General features: G+C 32.1%; 3 protein-coding genes across 4 annotated transcripts; all 3 read right to left on the minus strand.

The window, feature by feature from the left end:
* Window positions 1-1,251: 1,251 nt before the first annotated feature.
* On the minus strand, window positions 1,252-4,644 carry LOC102612576 (glutathione S-transferase L3-like). Its single transcript, XM_006480486.4, has 10 exons — window positions 4,486-4,644; window positions 4,284-4,358; window positions 3,427-3,487; window positions 3,185-3,271; window positions 2,541-2,639; window positions 2,321-2,423; window positions 2,154-2,230; window positions 1,903-2,010; window positions 1,712-1,795; window positions 1,252-1,585 (listed from the first exon to the last, which is right to left on the minus strand). Exons 1-10 carry the CDS (start codon window positions 4,569-4,571, stop codon window positions 1,583-1,585), a joined length of 783 nt encoding a protein of 260 aa, XP_006480549.1. The 5' UTR covers window positions 4,572-4,644; the 3' UTR covers window positions 1,252-1,582.
* An 8,306-nt stretch (window positions 4,645-12,950) lies between these two features.
* LOC102612071 (glutathione S-transferase L3-like) lies at window positions 12,951-16,713 on the minus strand. Of its 2 annotated transcripts, XM_052443103.1 has the most exons (10): window positions 16,166-16,713; window positions 15,967-16,044; window positions 15,324-15,384; window positions 15,113-15,199; window positions 14,594-14,692; window positions 14,402-14,504; window positions 14,244-14,320; window positions 13,644-13,752; window positions 13,459-13,544; window positions 12,951-13,347 (listed from the first exon to the last, which is right to left on the minus strand). In XM_052443103.1, the coding sequence occupies exons 1-10, from the start codon at window positions 16,174-16,176 to the stop codon at window positions 13,342-13,344; spliced, it is 717 nt and encodes a 238-aa protein (XP_052299063.1). In that variant the 5' UTR covers window positions 16,177-16,713; the 3' UTR covers window positions 12,951-13,341. The 2 variants fall into 2 exon arrangements, with proteins under 2 accessions (XP_052299063.1, XP_006480548.1); XM_006480485.4 differs by lacking the exon at window positions 13,459-13,544 and having other exon boundaries at window positions 13,645-13,752.
* A 148-nt stretch (window positions 16,714-16,861) lies between these two features.
* LOC102611781 (glutathione S-transferase L3-like) lies at window positions 16,862-19,641 on the minus strand. The gene is made up of 9 exons (XM_006480483.3): window positions 19,483-19,641; window positions 19,264-19,396; window positions 19,005-19,091; window positions 18,209-18,307; window positions 18,007-18,109; window positions 17,832-17,908; window positions 17,491-17,598; window positions 17,302-17,382; window positions 16,862-17,169 (listed from the first exon to the last, which is right to left on the minus strand). Exons 1-9 carry the CDS (start codon window positions 19,491-19,493, stop codon window positions 17,158-17,160), a joined length of 711 nt encoding a protein of 236 aa, XP_006480546.2. The 5' UTR covers window positions 19,494-19,641; the 3' UTR covers window positions 16,862-17,157.

A 19,641-nucleotide genomic window follows, 5' to 3' on the forward strand; every position in this document is an offset into this window, starting at 1 on the left:
GTGTCTCCCACAGTTAGGACCCACTCAGAACTACCTCGTGGTTCAAACCAATATATATATATATATAAACAAAAGTTACCCTACATTAGCCCCTCTCATTCTCGTTTACTCTCATCACTATCCATTCATTGGAGGTGGAGCTACTTACACTCTAATTTATGCTTTGGACACTTTAATTTTTTATTAATAAATTATTAATAAAATAATCCAAATTGAATTTACTGTTAAGGGCATTAATATAATTTGAGTAAATACTATATATTACTCTTAATATACATACAAATACTAGTAATCTCAAATTTAATCTAATTTCCTTTTTTTCCTTGACAATTCCTAAAATTAAATGAGTCTTCATGTACAACAGTGTAATCTGTTGGTAATAGGAGTGGGAACTTAAAATAGTAAACAGCAAACAATTAAGGTGGATATACAAAGGCTATTTAATCTCTAGGATATAATGACTACTAGCGTGAAGTTGGACTCCGAACATGATAGATTTGAACAACGGAAAATATATAATCAAATCTTTACGCAAAATTCACTTGTAGGTTTAACAGTATTTTAGAATTTTTGTATTCTTTGGGTGAAAAATTGATAATTCCAAGTTAAAAATTAATTCAAAGCTTTGTAACCAAATGAATAACTTTTTTAATGGTGAATGTTATAAACAAAATAATAAAGAGCAATTTATAAAAACAAACGGTAAAAGATTTAAAAGTCTTTTACCCAACTTTAAAATTTGGTATCTAATTAAAGGATTTAGATTCAGTGCTGAGTTGTGTTGTGTTCAACTCTTCATAATCTTGTGCCACACATGCATTAAGCAATATACGGTTAAGATTTAATTAATTTTATATTTTTCTCAAAAAATTATCATTTATATCTTTCTAAAAAGTTAGCGAAAAATTCAGGTCACCACTGAATCCAAATCCTAAATTAAGGCCCTATTTAGAATTACAATTGAGCAATTTATATGTGCCAGCCCAACTACTAGGAGGTTTGTAACTCCAACAACCAAGCAGAGGCATCTGTATTTCTTTATGTTTTATTTTTTACTTTTAATCTCATCCATTTTTTAACAACTTTTACACATTGAGTCTTACATAATAATATTCGTACCAAATGTCATAAATCTTTTTTTTTTAGCAGTTATAACTTTTATTTCACAGAAGTAATAATAATTCACTACCAAATAGACCCTAAAGAGAGTAAATCCACAGCCAATGGCCTTAATTTCTCAAAGTTCTGACAAAATATGAACATAGTAACTAGTATGACAATTCAAGTAGCTTCAATTTTATTTGTTCATGCAAGCTCGACAAACACGCAAAACACACACTGATACCTGAAGGCATCAACAAGATCACATCTCCACACAATCAAATACATATATGGTTTACATTTACATAAAACATAGCTTAATTTATCACAAGTGATATTAATCCACGATACTGCACCAACTTATCTGGCTTCTATAATACATGCTCTCATCTGCACTTGATATGTTCATAACATGCAGCTTTATTATACGAGAGATTTCACCAAGGCACCAAATTGTTCAGCATGGTAACGACGTGCAAGATCACTGCAATGAGCAAAACAGTTGGTAGAGGTCACCAATCTGGCTACAGGTTGTTCACCCAGATGGAAAGTAATAATACAGCAAAAATCAGATTATTTAAATTAACACGAAGTGCTCTGCGTATGGTACCATGTAGCGGATCTTGTAAAGTTCAACGAGCCCTTTGGGATCTTTTAATTTTGTCTGCTTATAAGCATCGACCTGGTTCAACTCCTGCACAGGGGTTTTTCACAATATATGTATATGTATATGTATATATAGCCCAGTACTTTGACGAATTTCACAATAAGTAAAGTAGAAAGAAGGGCTTTCGTATGTACCTCAATCCATGCTGCCAATTTAGGCCTGCCTGCTGTGATGTCATACTTGATTACTTCTGATAAGAAGATCTGGGCTCTTTCAACAAATGGAATATAGGCTATGTCCACCTGAAGATCAAATCATTCCCATTCATAATCATAGAAACAGTACTCAAATCATTTATCATGCAACATTGTTCCAAGTGCACTATTTAGTTTCCGCACTGTAAACTACTTGCTTTTACATCACAAAATCTGTAAGATTAACGTACCAAACTGAGCTGGCCAAGGAGGAATGGACCGTCATCAAACTTATGAAGAGCCTTCTCCAAGTAATCAAAACAAGGACCTGTAACAATTGAAAATTCTAGCGAGTTTAGCATAAATCCGAAATGAAATCCATAACAAACTAATAAGTTCATCAAGATTTAAATCCAACCAGCTTCCTTTGCCGGGTCTCCTTTGAATGAACCATACACAGTGATGTTGAATGTATCAGAGTAGGAAAACAATTCTTCAGCAAACTTTCTTTTCTCAGGATCCTGCAATATTTGCATAACATCGCGTTACTCGAAGTTTTTTTTTTACGCGTTACTCGAAGTTAAGTGATGAGAAAGAAGCTTTTTATCAATAGCAACAATGAATTCAGCACATCTTACATCAGGTAATAGTGAAGGCCCTTCAAAATTGCTGTCTACATACTTAATCAAATCAAGACTCTCACCAACAATTTTGCCGTTGTGTTCAAGCGCAGGCACCTGTAAAGAAGAACTCTAATAGGTAAATACTTCACACAGCTCCCCTTGCACGCAGGCAATTTAACTCAATAAGATCAATCAAGCCACTTAATGACTTGGAAAATTTTGACCTTTCATTTTAAGCATTCGACTTATCGTGACTTTTGATTCATGGATTGATTCATAAAGATTGCAAGCATTTTCAAGACGCGCATATACACGTGAATCCACATACTCTTCCTCTACATTGATCTATCAACAATTACACTGGTTATTTAAATTTCATTAACTTCCAAATTTTTCAAAAGTTTCACATTAGAGACTTAGTTTCTTTTAAGATTATTAAACTTATTCCCAAATTCCAAATGATAAGACGAGCATTACAGATGAACAATCTCTAACAATGAGCATTTGGCACGTCACTATAGCTTTGCTAAAGCTACAATTTCTTACCCACATAACGGTATTTGCTTTTAACAATAATGGAAAAATGCAGCAGATCTATTAAAATGAAAATAACAGCATCACAATTTTATTTATTTATTTAGTTTTTCTTTTCGTATCACCTTGTTAGCAGGGTGAACTTTCTCCTTGTACCAAACAGGCTTATCTTCAAGGCTTATGGCAACTAACTTAATCTCATCTTGTAATCCCTGCAGCACATCAAATTCAGACGGTATTAAAAGGAAATTAAATTACAAATCCATTGTTTTTTTCTTTAAGAAACCAAAAAAAAAAATTCTAGATTAAAGGCAGAGTACAGAACAAATAAATAACAAAAAATTAAAGAAAATAAAAAATAAAAAACCTTATAGTTCCTGGTGATCCACACACGCTGAGCAAATGGGCACGTGTAAGCCATATACAGCCTTAAATATACAAGAAAATGAATCAGTCTATTTTAAAATGATCTGAGCAATGTCAGTAACTAAGATATTGTTTAGAATTAAGGTGCTATAGTTTTTCAGGTGCAGTTGAAAAAAAATTATAACTGTCAAACAAAAATTAATAATATATAGTAAATATACATTTTAAATAATAATTTTGACAAAATTATTAAAGATATAATAAATTTTTATTATATAAGTGAAAAATCGTATCAACGTAGCTTACAAGTTACAGCAGTTAGTGTTTACCAAACACTTTAGTATTGTACCTTTTAAGCTACAGCTGTTCAACCTCAATCTTAAACGCACTCTAAATAGTAAACTACACAATCACACGATTTTGTAAGCCTTTGTGCAAATTATGTTAGGAGAATATTATTTTGCCTCTATTAGATATTTTTTTCACTGGTTAGGCCACTATTAACAACTTATTTCATCCCTTCAACGGTCCTTTTTTTTTTTTTTCTTTTCTGTTACAATTTTAACAACAGTGAAAGAATGACCAAATTAAAGTGTCAGTATGCCTCACTTAGATGTGAATTAATCAATCTGAATGACATCTACTCGAGCAACACCATAAATGAGAAATGTCATCAACAAATGTCACGATACAATTCAATCCGAACTATATTATCTTAAACTACATTAAACACAGGACGGTACTGAATTTTAGTCTAGTCCAATCTTTTTTCTAGAAAATCCGAGCTTTTATATAAATATATACACACTCAGTTAACAAAAAATGAAAAAAAAAAAAAAAGTAAGTAGATAAAAGAACCTGGTAGTTCCATCGAAAACAGATGGTGGTTGCTCGGATTTAGAATCCAACACTGGAGGAAGATTCTCATGAACACTATCAAATAAAACATAGAATGATCGTTAAAATCATCGCGATGATCATGATCGTGAGCATTACGAGATTCTAAGAGAAACCCTGTAACAAAAATACAAATACGACAATATAGAATGGAAATTCTTACACAGTCGCCATTGCGTTGACTTTTTTACGAGTACTTTTCTTGTAAGCTTTTTGTTCTGTACTGTCTCTGCTGGCAATCTCATACATAAAATGCGACTACGGTGCCGTTGATATAGGAGCTGTTAAATCATTATTTATCATTCTGTGACGCCATTTGCAGTTTATTTATTGTATAGATTTTAAATCACGCAACGACTTGACAAACTGTGAGTGGTGCGTAGTGAGTGGGGAATTTTTCTTTCTTTTTATTTTTTAAAGTTTATTTTGACCAATTAAACAGAGTTAACCTAACAACTTGCCATTTTATTAATTTCTTGATAGGTAACGTAGTACTCTTATTTAGCCCTTCCCGGTTTCACGAGTTGCTCAATTTCAACTTGACTTTTTCTTTATTCCTACATTTTTTACATTAATGCGAGTGATTTAGCTACAATATTTCCTGGCACTCTGACTTCAAAGAAAATGACTTGGATGATTGCTGATCTCCAGAAAGTTATTTTTTCAACAGTGATATGTGCACAATAAATAACACACTAATATTAGAATTTGATCATTTTATATTATAAGATAAAATAGTCAAATAAAATATATATCTTTAAATAAATTTAATGATAAATAAAGAACAAGTAAAAAAATTATAAGAATAAATTAATTAATCAATTGTCTAAGCTTCTATTGATTTGCATATTTAAAAATAATGCGAACTTATTATAATTATTTTCTGGAACGGATGGATTTACAAAAAAAAAATTTTCCACCCAAAAAAAGCATTGTGATGCTGAAACCAAAAAATATATATTGATATATGTGCCAAAAATAGCTCAAAATTTAGAACAAAAGGTAGATAAATAAAAATTTAACTACATGACAAAATATTCACTATAAGATAAGTGTTTTTTTTTTTTTTTTGGTTTTTTGATGATCACATAGACCCCCTTGGATTTATAAATAATTTATGATTATATCCCTTAATTATAATCAAAACCTTTTGTAATAAATGCATATACAATATTAAGATAAAAATAATAAATAAAATACATATAAATACAACTAAAGTAATAAAATAACATATATACATGTCATGCAAATTACTTTTAATATTAAGCTATTATAAGTATATCTTGGCAAATTTTATTAATATTTAAATTCATTAATCCAAAATTAACTTCAAAATTTCTGCTACTATAGAGATAATAAAAAAAATCATAAATGAAATATATAATACAGATTTTGTAAGTAATTTTTTATGCTAAAATAATTATTTAAATATTATTAATCAGTGAAACATATTTTATTAAGATTAAACCATATTTGGCAGATCGATAATAATTAAGTAATTTTGTTTAATTTAAAAATAATTTATAAAATTATATTATTTTAATATATTAGATTATTTTAATACTTTATTCTTATTTATTATAGACGTTATATAAAGTCAATTTTTGGGTTGTCTTAATTGAAGGATATAATTGCAAAAATTGGGTTTATGTGAACATTTATAAAATTAAAGGGTCTATGTGACCATTTGAGAATACCTTAGGCTATGTTTGGGAGCTAGGATTATGTGTAGGATTGAATTAATTTTAGTATTAATTATGCATTTTATGTTCGGCAAGCTCCAATCTGGATTAGATTATGGGACAAAATTTAAATTTAGTCCTAAGATCATGGGATTAGCAATCCCAATTGGAATATTGGTTTAGTTAGGATTAACTTTAAAAATAATTGTTTATTTAATTAATTATTACTTGAATATCTAATGTACTATTTAATTTAATAATCACTATATTAAAATTAATCATGAAAATGAATAATACTAGTAATTGGTTGCTTTTATATTGTTTGCTAATCTTTTATTAAAATAAAATATATTTAAAATATTTAATAAAAATTAAATTAAATATTTAAATAATTTTTAATTTAATTTAATTCAACCTAATCTAATTTATATTTTTTTTATTATGATTATGATTATCTAATAACTAATTTTCTATATATTTAATTTTAATTAATTGTCTTTTAAATTAATATTAATAATATTTTAGTATTAAATATTCATAAATAGTTCATATTTATATTTAAATGCCAACTTAAATGCTAATTAATTTTTCTTCAAATATAATTTAATATAGTCCAATCCAATATTGTACTAAATATAAGACAATATTATATAATCAAATCTAATATAATTAAATCTAATCTAGTCTGATCCTAATAATCAGTCCAATCTAATCCTACGTGCCAAATGAGCCTAAATGTGTAGATAGCTTTTTAATTCCATCTTTTATAGGTACTGATTTAATAATGTCACGTACCTTAATTATAGAATTTGGCACAATTCCATCTTTCATCTACATAAAATATTTAAGTGATTTTTTTTTAATTTATAGAATTTGGCACTATAGATGCTCTAACGGATTTTCTATTACCCTTGCATTTTCAGCAATAAAATGTTGGTAGAAGGTCGTATTGGTTTTTGGCTGCCTTCCGGGAAGATGTAATTAATGGTTTGTGCTGCTTTCTTAGAAGATCATTTCATGAAGCAAACTTAGTTTTTTTGTGGCTTCTTTGATTATAATACAGACTTCAATTTTTGTGTGGTCTCTTTATTTGTTTAGCTTCCTTCCGTTACCACATTGTGTTACTATTCTTATGAGAGACGAGATCTGAGGAGCGTTGCTGTTACAAATGGCTAACGGGTTGTCTCAGCCATTAAAGGAAGGCTCATGCGTGCTCATGCTCGTGCTTGTGTCTTACCGTCATGTGTTTCGTGTTGTGTTGTGCCTAATCTTTTTTGTTTGGCCTAGCCCAACACACATGACATGCCCACTTGTGTCATGCCCACACAAGTCGTGCCATAGGCCGTACCATGCCTAAGAGAAAAAAGCACGATGAATTTTTTTTAATATTTTTAAGAGGGTATGCCAAGTTGCTGGCATACTTTTCTCAAGTCTATATGTTTTTTGGCTCCATATGCCTTTAGTCAAATTCAATAGAATCAAAAATTCAAAACTTAAGTCTATATTCAATAATAATAAACTAATGATAGTAAAATAATGTAATATTAATTACTAAGTTAGACTATACAGTATTAGAATTCTTTTTTAATACTTAGACTATACAGTATTAGAATTCTTTTTTAATACTTATCAAAACAACAACAACAATAATAAAGTTTTTCCTAAAGGTTTATTTAATTGTTAACTTGGACTTAAATAAAATCATACATCATAGTCCATAATAACAATAACACATATTTATAAAATTGTGATATGTATATTTTATTTATTAAAATCATGATATCAATTATTCATTTACAATTCAAATTATTTGTAAAATCATAAAACTTTAAGTTTGCATTCATTAAAAAGTGAAATGTGCTTATTGCATACCTTTTCACGTGTCATGTTTTAGCCTATATCTAATTGTGTCATGCTTTTAAAACCTACATGCCTAAATTATAAGCCCAGCCAATTCGTGTGCATGTCATGTCGTGCCCTGTTCACCACCGAAACGTGCTCATGTCGTGCCATGTTGTACGAACATATGTAGTGTTGGTGTTGTGCCACGTGTCGTTTGGCCCGTTAGCCATATCTAGTAGTTACTCATTATTCCTCCCTTGAGATTTTGTGTACCTCCACTTCGGTAGAAAGTATTAGTGTATCTTCACTTTCTTCTCTTGTCGTTAATACATTGTTTCATATATGGTTTGTCATTGACGGAAAGTTTGTAATTGCATACTTTATTGATTGGATTCGGCTATGTTGGAGCATCATCTTCAACATAGCGACAAATGACACAAGACGTGCGATCATATAAACTCGATCTGATGGTCACGATTAAGGCGACAAAGAACACAAGATATGCATATGATTATAGGTTATTGTCCACAAAGACATCTTAGAGGCCATAATGTCATGTGCCACTGATCGTCTCTGCCTCTTCTTCGCCTTCGCTCTTCGTCACTTTCTTCATTATAATCGGAATCAATCTCATCTTCGCTCCATCACGTCAACAAAATCAAGCAATGGCATAGTTTAATCAACCAAGTTTCTTTAGAATTTTTAAGAAATGGTATTTGTAGACAAATGCAAACACAAAGGAAAACTTCTTCTCAATATAATAATCTTACAAATGGTATCTGAGATTTAAAGCAATTAATGAGATAGCCTTGATAGATATGACTGGAACTATTGATTGATTAGGTTGCTTCATAGTTTCATATCCTCTATATTTCTATATAATAAATTCCTCAGGAAATGCTCCCACTCTAGGAACTCTAGTCTCAATCAAGTCTTGGTTGTTGCTCTATACACAGTTGCAAAGAACTATGACCCCTTACCTCACAACCATACACGTTTATGATGCCCGCTCCCATTGTGGATCAAAATAAGAAACAATGGAATCTCGTCCTTCGACTTCCTCCTCTGCTCGTCTCATAGTCCTATTCCACGCTTCTGTACACCATCTCAACCTCCAAGTTCTCATTCTCGTTTCACCTCCTCTATCTCACCTGGCACCACGTGGACGCCCTTCGCGTGTGGAGGACCGACCCATTGTCGCATTGGTTGGAGAAAATCATATCGAATTAGAGAAAATTAGGTATTTGGCGTTGCAGAAGACCAATCCCGTTGTCGCCTTAATCGTGACCGTCATATCGAGTTTGTATGATCGCACGGCTTGTGTCAGTTGGTGCTACGTTGGAGATGCTCCAATGTATCCTGACCTTGATTGATTATACATTTAAGACAAATTTACAAGTTTTCACTTTGAAAATAGCATATGGATAGAAACTTGCTAATACCTACTATCAATAGATGCATTCTTTTATACACTGTGTTTTAACTCAAAACAAAAGCCATGCTTTTGCCTTTCATCTATTAGAATCGAAGCCAAAAAAAAAAAGTCATAATCTTTTATCTTTCATCCACTGGAATCGAAGCCACAAAAAGCTCATAACCCATTTCAATTGTTCTCAAATGGTTTAAAGAAATTAGAAGTTGCTTTAACAAAATGAAAAAGAATCGTCTCAATCAATAACATTTGGGATGGATTCTATGAATTTTACTGAACGAACTGCCATTAGTGAATATTGATGACAACCTAGAAATCATCCACTTGCATTAGAGCCAAGAGTCAGGTAGCTGCATCATTTCCCTTTTATGGCTATTTGCCCCCTCATAATGATGATGGGATTAGTTAGAGTGTAGTTGAGATCGTTGTTATTGGTGATCTGGGTGTGTGAGGATGATATTTAAATATTTTTTCTTTAAAGTATGAAAATGGATGACATAAATTAGGGTTTTAGTTAACTCAAATTGGTGTTTTAATTGACTACCCTTGACCTGACATTGGATTGTCTTTCCTTGACCTTTGCCTCCACAAATACCCAAGATGAGAAACCTATCATGATCATTCATGAATCATTAAAATTTTCTTCATCTCTAAATAAGTACCAATTTTTGGAAACCAAAAAAAAAAAGAAAAGCTCAATTAGCCCGCCTTAATATTTAGAGGATTCAAGAAATTCTTGGTGATGTAAACAACTACATTATCCATAAATGTAGGGAAATGTAGAAACCATCCATATTGTTGTCCAAGTTTTACCTAAAAGTAATTGAATGGCAACCTATGATCAAAACTGAAGTCCACTCAATTAAGTAGAAGCTCAATCCTATTTCATTATTCTCAATTTCTACAAACACAAATTCGTGTTTTAGTTACTTTATTTAATTCGACATGGATTATTTAGGCTAAAGATGAGATGATAATATGAATTTTGAAAGCAACTATTGGTTACTAAGTCTATTAAATTCTGTTTTTTAGAGTAATTGTTTGGTATATACGGTCAGTTATTGCAGTGAACTGTTGGTACCTGATTAGGTGATAATATGAGCTTTGGATGCATTTGTTGAGTTATTAAGTTTTATTTTTTGCTGCAGTTATTTAATATATATGTTCAGTTGCTGCAGTGAGTGTGTTGGTTCGATATTAAGTGATAAAAATGTTGAATGCATAAAAATGTGAATGCATTTGTTGGAAGTTGAGTTCTGTTTTTTAGGACAGCTGTTTAATATTGTTTATACACTTTGGTGCCAATTCTTACAAGAAGCTCTTGCCTAGTAGCTTTGATTATAATGGTTCAAGGATATTTTTGTCCTTTAATCAATTAACTAACAGGCATTTAAACAGTATGCTAATGGCAGGGAAGGAAAGCGGGATACGCCAATACTTTCTATCAAAGTGGAGATACACCAAGTCCTAGGGAAGGAAAGTGGAAATTACCCCTACTTTGTTTATCATAAAGAATTATATTTTTTATGGTTTCCTTTATTTGTTCAGTTTCCATTCGATACCACATTGTGTTGGTATTCTTATGAGACATGAGAACTAATGAGTGTCGTTGCTCACTATTGTGACAGGCCACGTGTCTAGCTCTTATTAGGAGAGTTCTAACTCTCACTACACATCTCTCTCATTGAGAGCTAGACATTTTCTATAAGGTGAGTGACAATGCTCACTAGATCAAATGCATTCTTATGATACACTATCAAGTATTGTATTTGGTATTCACTGATCCTAGTAATAGACTTTACTGACACAAATTTTAGTGTAACGTTCTATAAGGGCTTATGTGATACTAAAATTAGTGTCAACGAAACATTCATTAATGCTAGATTTAGTATGAATGAAGATTATTTTTCTACCAGTGATCCCACAAATAAAATATCTTTTAAATCTTCTTGTTTTAATTTCCATGCAAAAAGGATAATTATTTTATCCGCAAACCCGCAAAATCCATTCTCTGCGAGCAATCTTATCAGTAATAGGTAGTTCTGAAAATATAAACCAAAACTTACCACAAGCAGTAGGCGGGTTTGGTAAAAGGAAAAAATCCACTAAATACTCATATGAGTATCCACTCATCGACATTAGTGCTTTTATCTTTTAGTATATAAAATAAGAGTGAGACCTAACATTAAACCAAGAAGCAATATATAAGAAAATCACATGAATTATGTTGGATGAGTGCTACTAGTAGTTAAAGTTGGTAGAGTTCCTTGAATCTCTATTGGAATTCGAGATCCCAGCTTAGGATGGGATTTCGTACAAAATTTTATCCCGATTTAATTACTATTTGGATTGAGATTTGGGACTCAAATTTGTCCTGATTTACTATTCATAATGGAATTCACGACGTTTGAAAATCATGATCGAGATCTCGAATGGCCTGAAATATGGGTTTTCAGATATGTATGACAAGTTAGTTTGATTAATCAAATAGATTTGATATGTTGGTCATACGTGTATGACAAGTTTTTATAAGTTATATATGACATGTTGGTAATAAATGTATGACATATCGCTTATAGTGATATGAATGTCGTTCACAAAAAAAATCTATAACATATGACAGAAAACTCATGTCATTTGAGACAATTTAGGATCTTGATCGAGCTGGGGTGGGGACATATTTTTGTCTCGATTTACTATTCAACATGGGATTTAGAACATATATTTTGTCCCAAGATAGGATCAGGATCAATATATTTTGGGCCATCCTGACCCTATTGATGGTGGTAATGAGATAAAGATCTTTAATTCTAGGAGCTTGGTGTTGAATGATATGGATTCATGGGTGCTACTCTTGGATGCTAGTTCATGGACTATGGTTATTTGTTCTTTTTTTTTTTTTGAACAAAGTACTTGTGATGGAATTGTGTATTTTGTACTTAAATTGAAGAATTTGCGTATTCATACTTAAATTGGAGAATTTGTTCTTTTTAACGGTAAATGTTCGTTAAGTCTTTATATTTTGTGTTAAGTGTCTATTTAATTCCTATATTTTAAAAAATATCTTAAGACATCTTTATTGTTAAATATGTTATACTCTGCACCTACTTTTTCTTTACTTTTATAATAATACCCTTCCAAGAATATTTACATTAATTTTTATTTATCAAACTAATATCAAATTAACCCTGAAAATAAAATAATAACAAAAAATTTTATACTAATTTTTTATAAATTGTCATTTTTCTTTTTATTAATGTCCCAAGATTATTGTATGGATATTTTTGTAAAACTTAAGAAAAAATTAGTAAGGTGCAGAAGTATAACATATTTAACAAGAGGGACATTATGATATATTTTTTAAAATATAAGGAACTATGAGCATTTACATTTTGTTTTAATGTTGAAACTTTTATATTCTCACCTCCATTGCTGAAAATTAGAATGGAGTGTGTCATGTGAATTTTTTTAAACCAATTTTATAAATTTATAGTTTGATTTATGTAATTTATATTTTTAAGTTTGGAAACAGGCAAAAAATTCATTGGATACCCATGTGAGTTTGGTAATTACTCAAACCTCCAATGAGAGGATTTTGGAGGAAAAAAAAAAAACTCACAATGGGCATGGTGTGGGTTAGGTAATTTGATCTTTTGCTAGTGCGGGGCGTAGTATTGGCAAACCTGCGCCCTACGGCCCTACCCAGTGCCATTCATATCCTTGCAATACAAATCTAACAACTTTACAATATGGATGTTAACAAGTTTTGACAGTTCTACGCTGCTTCAGTTTTTATTTATGAAAGCACAACATACACTCTAAATGAACATTGATACTTCGAAGACATCAACATGCTAGCTCACATCTGCAAATCAAACCTACAGGTACACATAGCTTAGCTTTGTCATGAGAGATCTCAACAAGGCACCAAACTTATTTATTAGGCATCATCAACAAGCTCACATCTGCACACAATATGTAAGTACATAACATAGCTTATTATAAGAGATCTCCTGACGGCACCAATTTATTCGGCATGCCACTGTGATGTTGGGTTGCAGATTCATTGCTGCGCAAGCAAAAAAAGAAAACAGTTTGTAGAGGTTACAAAACTGGCTAGAAAGAAATAATCTAACAAAAATCAGATTATTCATATTAACACAGGCTCTATAGATGGTACCAGGAAAGGGATCTTGTAATATTCAAAAAGCTGTTTTGGATCTTTGAAATATTTTGTCTGCTTATAAACATCCATCTTGTTCAACTCCGGTGTAGGGATTTATGACAAGATATATTACCATTCAAGAACCAAAAACTTGGATTAATTTCGCATTCATAAAGGAGATAGAATGGTTTTTCAATGTACCTCAATCCATGCTGCAAGTTTAGGCCTGCCTACTGTGGCATCATACTTAAATCCTTCTGATAAGATCATGTGGTAACCGTCAACAAATGGAATATAGGCTATGTCCACCTGAAGATCATGTAATTCCATTCATAATCAGAGAAGAAAGTACTCAAATCATTATCAAATGATATTGTTCAAACGGGCTACTCGGCCTTTGGCCAAGTGTTTAGGGCAGCAGTTCGAACCCACAAAAGCATTGCGGGAGTAATTCTTTCCTAAACTATTTTGTATAATTGAGTGGAGTCTTCTCTTTTACTAAATGTGAGTGGAGTAGACATTCCTTGAATATTTGTAAAGATAAAACTCTGTGCAGTATTTTATAAGATTTAATATAAATTAGTCCTAATAATTATCTGATTGTACATTATCAGTAGTAGTCTCATGTAATATGAGTTGTAATTTGAGTAATAGTGTAATCTGAGCAATAGACTTATATAATTAAAAGAAAAAAAAAAAGACATTGTTCAAACGGCATTATTTATAGTAGACTACTTGCTTTCACATTGCTACATTAGTAAAGGTTAAACAACTGTTGTTATCAAGAGAAGTCAACATACCAAACTGAACTGGCCAAGGAAGAATGGCCCGTCATCAAACTTATCAAGAGCCTTCTCCAAGAAATCAAAAGCAGGACCTGTAGAAATTTTAAAAATTAGGTGAGTTCAGCATATTTCCAAAATGCGCAATCCGTTTAACAGCAAGTTTTATGTCCAACCAGCTTCTTTTGCCGTGTCTCCTTTGAATGAAGTAGATACATCTTTGATGAATGTATCACTGTAGGAAAACAATTCTTCAGCAAACTTTCTTTTCTCAGGATCCTACAATATTTTCGTGACATTACTTTACTTGGAAGTTAAGCAAGAGAGAAGCTGTTACTGATAGCAACAATGTGTTCAGAAAATCTTACATCAGGTAAAAGCGAAGGCCCTTCAAAATTGCTGTCAACATAGTTAATCAAATCAAGACTCTCCCCAATAATTTTGCCATTATGTTCAAGTGAAGGCACCTGTAAATAACAACTCTCTAAAAGGTAAATATTTCACAGCCCCATTCATTGAGGACCTCCAAATGTTGCACGAATGAAAAAATATGACAACCAATTTAACCCTTCCAACCACTTTTCCCCTTGCAAGCAAGCAAGCAATTTAACTCGATGGGATTAGGCCACCTTGTGGCTAGGTAAACAAATTTCAAAATCTAAGTAATGACCAATTTCATTTAAGCATTTGACTCATCATGTCATTTGATTCATTGATTCATTCATACAGATTACAAGCATTTTAAAGACAGGCTACGTACGTGCAGACATTAGAAATTAACTTACAGATTAACAAACTCTACCAATGTGCATTTTGGCACTTTACTAATAAAATTGACAATAACACTCAATAGAATTAATTACAATTTTTTTTATCAGATTTATCACCTTGTTAGAAGGGTAAACTTTCTCCTTGTACCAAGCAGGCTTATCTTGAAGATCGAAGGCAACCAACTTAATCTCATCTTGTAATCCCTGCAGCACATCAAATTCAAAGAGGGTATTTAAATCCCAGAATCAATTGTTTTTTCTTTTGGGTGAAAAAAAGGTCTAAAGGCAAGAGACAGAACAAATAAATAAGAAAACCAAAAAAAAAAACCTTATAGTTCCTGGTGATCCACACACGCTGAGCAAATGGGCACGTGTAAGCCATATAGAGCCTTTCATAATTCATACACGAGCAAAGAAATCAGAGTATGTTTAGAATTAGAGCAACGTGGCAATCTAAATAGTAAATTAGAAAATAACATCAAACATGGTTTTGCAAGCCTTTCTGAATTATGTTTATGAGGAATAACATTTTGGGTCTCTATTATTATTATTTTTTTACCATTTAAGTCTATAATAAATTATTAATTTTTTATTTTGTTTTTCTAACATTTTTTCTCTATTTTAATTTTAACACTTGAGATTAAATAAGTTATTCGATTATATGGGTTACAGTTTGACTAGATAGCTTTTTGTTTTTTTAATATAATTTATTTAACTAATTGTTTATCACTGGTAATTTGGAATATATATATATAAGATGTCTATGTTTGTAATTTCCTTTACATATCGAAACATGTGATAATATAAAAAAAATGGAGCCTTTAAGTTATAATAATTGTAACTTACACTTCTCATGTGAATCACACAAAATTATAAAATTCGTAATTTATGTAGTTCACATGAGAGATGTAAGTTACAATCTTTGTAACTTAGCATTTGCCTAAAAAAAAATGATAAATAGAAAAATGAACCTGGTAGTTCCATCGAATAAAGGTGGCGGAGGTTGCTCGGATTTTGAATCCAATACTGGAGGAAGATTCTCGTACACACTATCAAATAAAACACGATCGTTAAAGCCGCCGTGATGATCATGATCATGATCATGAGCATTACGAGATTCGAGAGAAACCCCGTAACAAAATTACAAAAAACAAAAATGCAAATTCTTACACAGAAGCCATTGTGTTGACTTTTTAGGAGTACTTTCTTGCAAGCTTTTGTGTCTGTACTAATTAGAAATCTGATACAATCATACGATACAGAAATGCGACTAAACGAGCACCTCTAAATATATAAGTAGGAGCCGTATATTCATTTTGTGAAGCGAGCAGTGACGACGCCATTTGCAAATTTTTTATGAGGTGATTTTTAAGTTCAGGCAAATGACGAATTGACGATCGTGTGCGGTGACGTTAAGAGTTTACATTTTTTTTTTTTTCCCCAAGTTAGGCCTTTGCTCGCAATATAATTAAATAATTAAATCCAAATGCGATGTATTAAAATAGTCATAAACGTGTATTTGGTCAAATTTAATTAAATAATTATTCAACACATCAAATTTGGTCTTCAACGTTACAGAGACGGTGTTATAATAAAACGACCATTTCCTTTTGCGCCTTTTTATGAATCTAGTTTGATTTGCAGGTAAGGTTCATTCGACGTTGAGTGCATATGTAATATAAAATTATTTTGACTAATTTACCAAGGACCTTGCTACGTTAAAGACTCTGTATGTAACGTAGCAAATGGGGAGCATCCACGGCTCCACGCGTTGCAGGAGAGAGGAAAAGTTGTTGGAACTTAGCTGATACAAGACCAATTTGCACTGAGCTGTTGCATACAGAGTCTGTATCGTAGTTTTGTCCATTTACCAAATAGCATCAATTTTTATTAATGATAGCACAACATACAACGCTAAACAAACACTAATACTTTAAGATATAAACAAGACGACAGTCAACAAACATATAGGTACATATGAGATAGCATTCTGTCATACGAGATATCAACAAGTCATCAACTCATTCAATATCCAGCAACGTACACAAGCTCACATCGGCAAACAATATGTAATGCGTATAACGCGCAGCTTTATTATACGAGATTTTACAAACCACGCCACCAACTGATTCAGTGCGCTTCTAAGACGACTGATTGCAGGTTCACTGCTTGGCCTGCAAAAGACAAAAGCAGTTTGTCCAGGTTACTAAACTGGCTAAAGATTATTCGCACTAGCTAGAAAGTAATAATCCTGAAGAAAAGAAAAATCGGATTGTTCATATTAACACGGACTCTACAAATTGTACCACGAAGCGGCTCCTGTAAAATTCAACGAGTTCTTTTGGATCTGCTTTTGTTGACTTGTAAGCATCGAGCTTGTTCAACTCCTGCACAGGGAGTTTTGACAAGATAGATATGTTACCATTCAAGAACCAAAAGCTTGAGAGCAATTTCACAATCGGTAAAAAGGTGATAGAAAGGGTTTTTCAATGTACCTCAATCCATGCTGCCAGTTTAGGCCTGCCTGCAGTGATGTCATACTTAAATTCTTCTGATAAGAAGATCTGGAATCTCTCAACAAATGGAATATAGGCTATGTCCACCTAAAGATCACATCATTCCATTCATAATATTAGGGAAATGTACTCAAATCATTTATGAAAACATTGTCAAAACAGCAGTATTAATTTAGTTTCCACACGGTAAACTACTTATACTCTCATTGCATAAAAATGTTACCCAAATAAAACTTTCTTACACGTTAGATATCATGCCATCTATCACATCACTACATCAATAGGATTAAATAACCAAAATGATTGAGCAGTCAACATACCTGACTGAACTGTCCAAGGAAGAACGGGCCATCATCAAATTTATCAAGGGCCTTCTCTAAGTAATCAAAAGCAGGACCTGTGACAAATTAAAACTTTTTCCGTGACTTCAGCATATATATATACATATTCAAAATGCATTCCATTATAAACAAGTAAGCAAGTTTCAAATCCTACCAGCTTGTTTTGCTGGGTCTCCTTTGAATGAAGTATACACATCGTTGGTGAAGGTATCGATGTGGGAAAACAGTTCATCAGCAAACTTTCGTTTCTCAGGATCCTACAATATTTTCACAACATTACTTTACTCAAAGTTGAGAGAGAGAGAGAGAGAGAGAAGCTTTTATTAAAAGCAACAATGTAATCAGCAAAATCTTACATCAGGTAAAAGTGAAGGCCCTTCAAAATTGCTGTCAACATATTTAATCAAATCAAGAGATTCTCCAATAACTTTGCCATTGTGCTCCAGTGCTGGAATCTGTAAAGAAGAACTCTAATAGGTAAATATACTTCATAACTCCAGCAATGATCCCTAATCTTGCACGAAAATGTAACAATCAGTTCAACTCTTTCGTTGTGTTTTCTTGCAAGCAAGCAACTTGCTCAAATCAGAATATGTTAAGATTTTACTAGGTACACAAAGCACAAAGACACCATTCCAATTTTATTCAGGAACTCCTCCGCACAGATTACAAGCATTTCAATTTCAAAGATGGGGCATAAGGACACAGAGTCACATAATTAGGCTATTTGGTATGGAGGTGCTGTGGTGACAAAAAAAAAACTGTAATTATGAAATAAAAGTTAAAAATGCATAATAAATATGAATTTTAAATTATGATTTTGACAAAAATAGTAGAAATATTATAGTTTTACAAAACACTTTAGCTCTGTAGTTTTTAATCTACAGCCGCCCTACCTCAATACCAAACACAGCTAACCTCTTCCTTTTCTATATCTGAATTGGTCTATCAACACCTTGATTAGAAAAATTCCTAATTGTTATTCAGAAACTTTCTAATACTATTCAAAATCTTCCCAGCAGATTATAAGCTCCATGTTAACCAAAAGAATGCACATATTGTTGATCTATCAAATTACTTAAATGATCAATCAAATAAAATCAAATATTATTATTGATCACACATCAGCATCAGCATCAGCATCAGCATCACCTTGTTAACAGGATAAACCTTCTCCTTGTACCAAGCGGGCCTATCTTGGAGGTTCAGTGGAACTAACTTAATCTTGTCTTGTAATCCCTGCAGCAGCACACCAAAAGTTGTCAAATTCAAAGAGAGTATTACGACAAAGGCGAAACGAATAAACCATAAATTACTGTTATTGTTATTATTATTTTAATTAAACCTAGAAAGCAGAGATGGGTCAACAGTGATAAAAAAATATAATAAAAATAGTAAATAAAAATAAAACCTTGTAGTTCCTGGTGATCCACGCACGCTGAGCAAATGGGCACGAGTAAGACATGTACAACCTGGGAGTTCCATCGAACAGAGGTGGTAGCTCGGCCTTCGAATCCAACGGTGGAGGAAGATTCTCTTGCGCTCTATCAAAGATGACACATGATCGTTAAAATAATGATCATAATTAATTATGAAATTCCAAAAATAAAAAATAAAACCGAATTCTTACGTGGTTGCCATTGAGGAAGGTAAGACTCTAGAGGTTTCCTGAAAGCTTTTCTTTTGCTTTGAAGAAGAAAGTTACCTGATACCGAAATGTGTCTCTATGCAGAATGAGTGCGCTTATATATAGAAGCTTTAAAGTGACCTTCTGAAGCCGGCATTGACG

Source organism: Citrus sinensis, chromosome 6 (assembly GCF_022201045.2).
Source record: "Citrus sinensis cultivar Valencia sweet orange chromosome 6, DVS_A1.0, whole genome shotgun sequence".
Classification (NCBI taxonomy): domain Eukaryota; kingdom Viridiplantae; phylum Streptophyta; class Magnoliopsida; order Sapindales; family Rutaceae; genus Citrus; species Citrus sinensis.

What these genes read in the sequence shown, in the direction of transcription:
- LOC102612576 (XM_006480486.4), bottom strand. Translation starts at nt 4,571, where the DNA reads ATGTATGAGATTGCCAGCAGAGACAGTACAGAACAAAAAGCTTACAAG. An exon ending in AAGTTCACCCTGCTAACAAG is followed by an intron (nt 2,640 to 3,184) that starts GTGATACGAAAA and finishes TCTTCTTTACAG; the next exon opens with GTGCCTGCGCTTGAACACAA. An exon ending in TCCTTGGCCAGCTCAGTTTG is followed by an intron (nt 2,011 to 2,153) that starts GTACGTTAATCT and finishes TTTGATCTTCAG; the next exon opens with GTGGACATAGCCTATATTCC.
- LOC102612071 (XM_052443103.1), bottom strand. An exon ending in GGCCTTCGCTTTTACCTGAT is followed by an intron (nt 14,505 to 14,593) that starts GTAAGATTTTCT and finishes AAAATATTGTAG; the next exon opens with GATCCTGAGAAAAGAAAGTT. An exon ending in ACTTGCAGCATGGATTGAGG is followed by an intron (nt 13,545 to 13,643) that starts TACATTGAAAAA and finishes TCCCTACACCGG; the next exon opens with AGTTGAACAAGATGGATGTT.
- LOC102611781 (XM_006480483.3), bottom strand. An exon ending in GGCCTTCACTTTTACCTGAT is followed by an intron (nt 18,110 to 18,208) that starts GTAAGATTTTGC and finishes AAAATATTGTAG; the next exon opens with GATCCTGAGAAACGAAAGTT. An exon ending in AGACCCAGCAAAACAAGCTG is followed by an intron (nt 17,909 to 18,006) that starts GTAGGATTTGAA and finishes AATTTGTCACAG; the next exon opens with GTCCTGCTTTTGATTACTTA.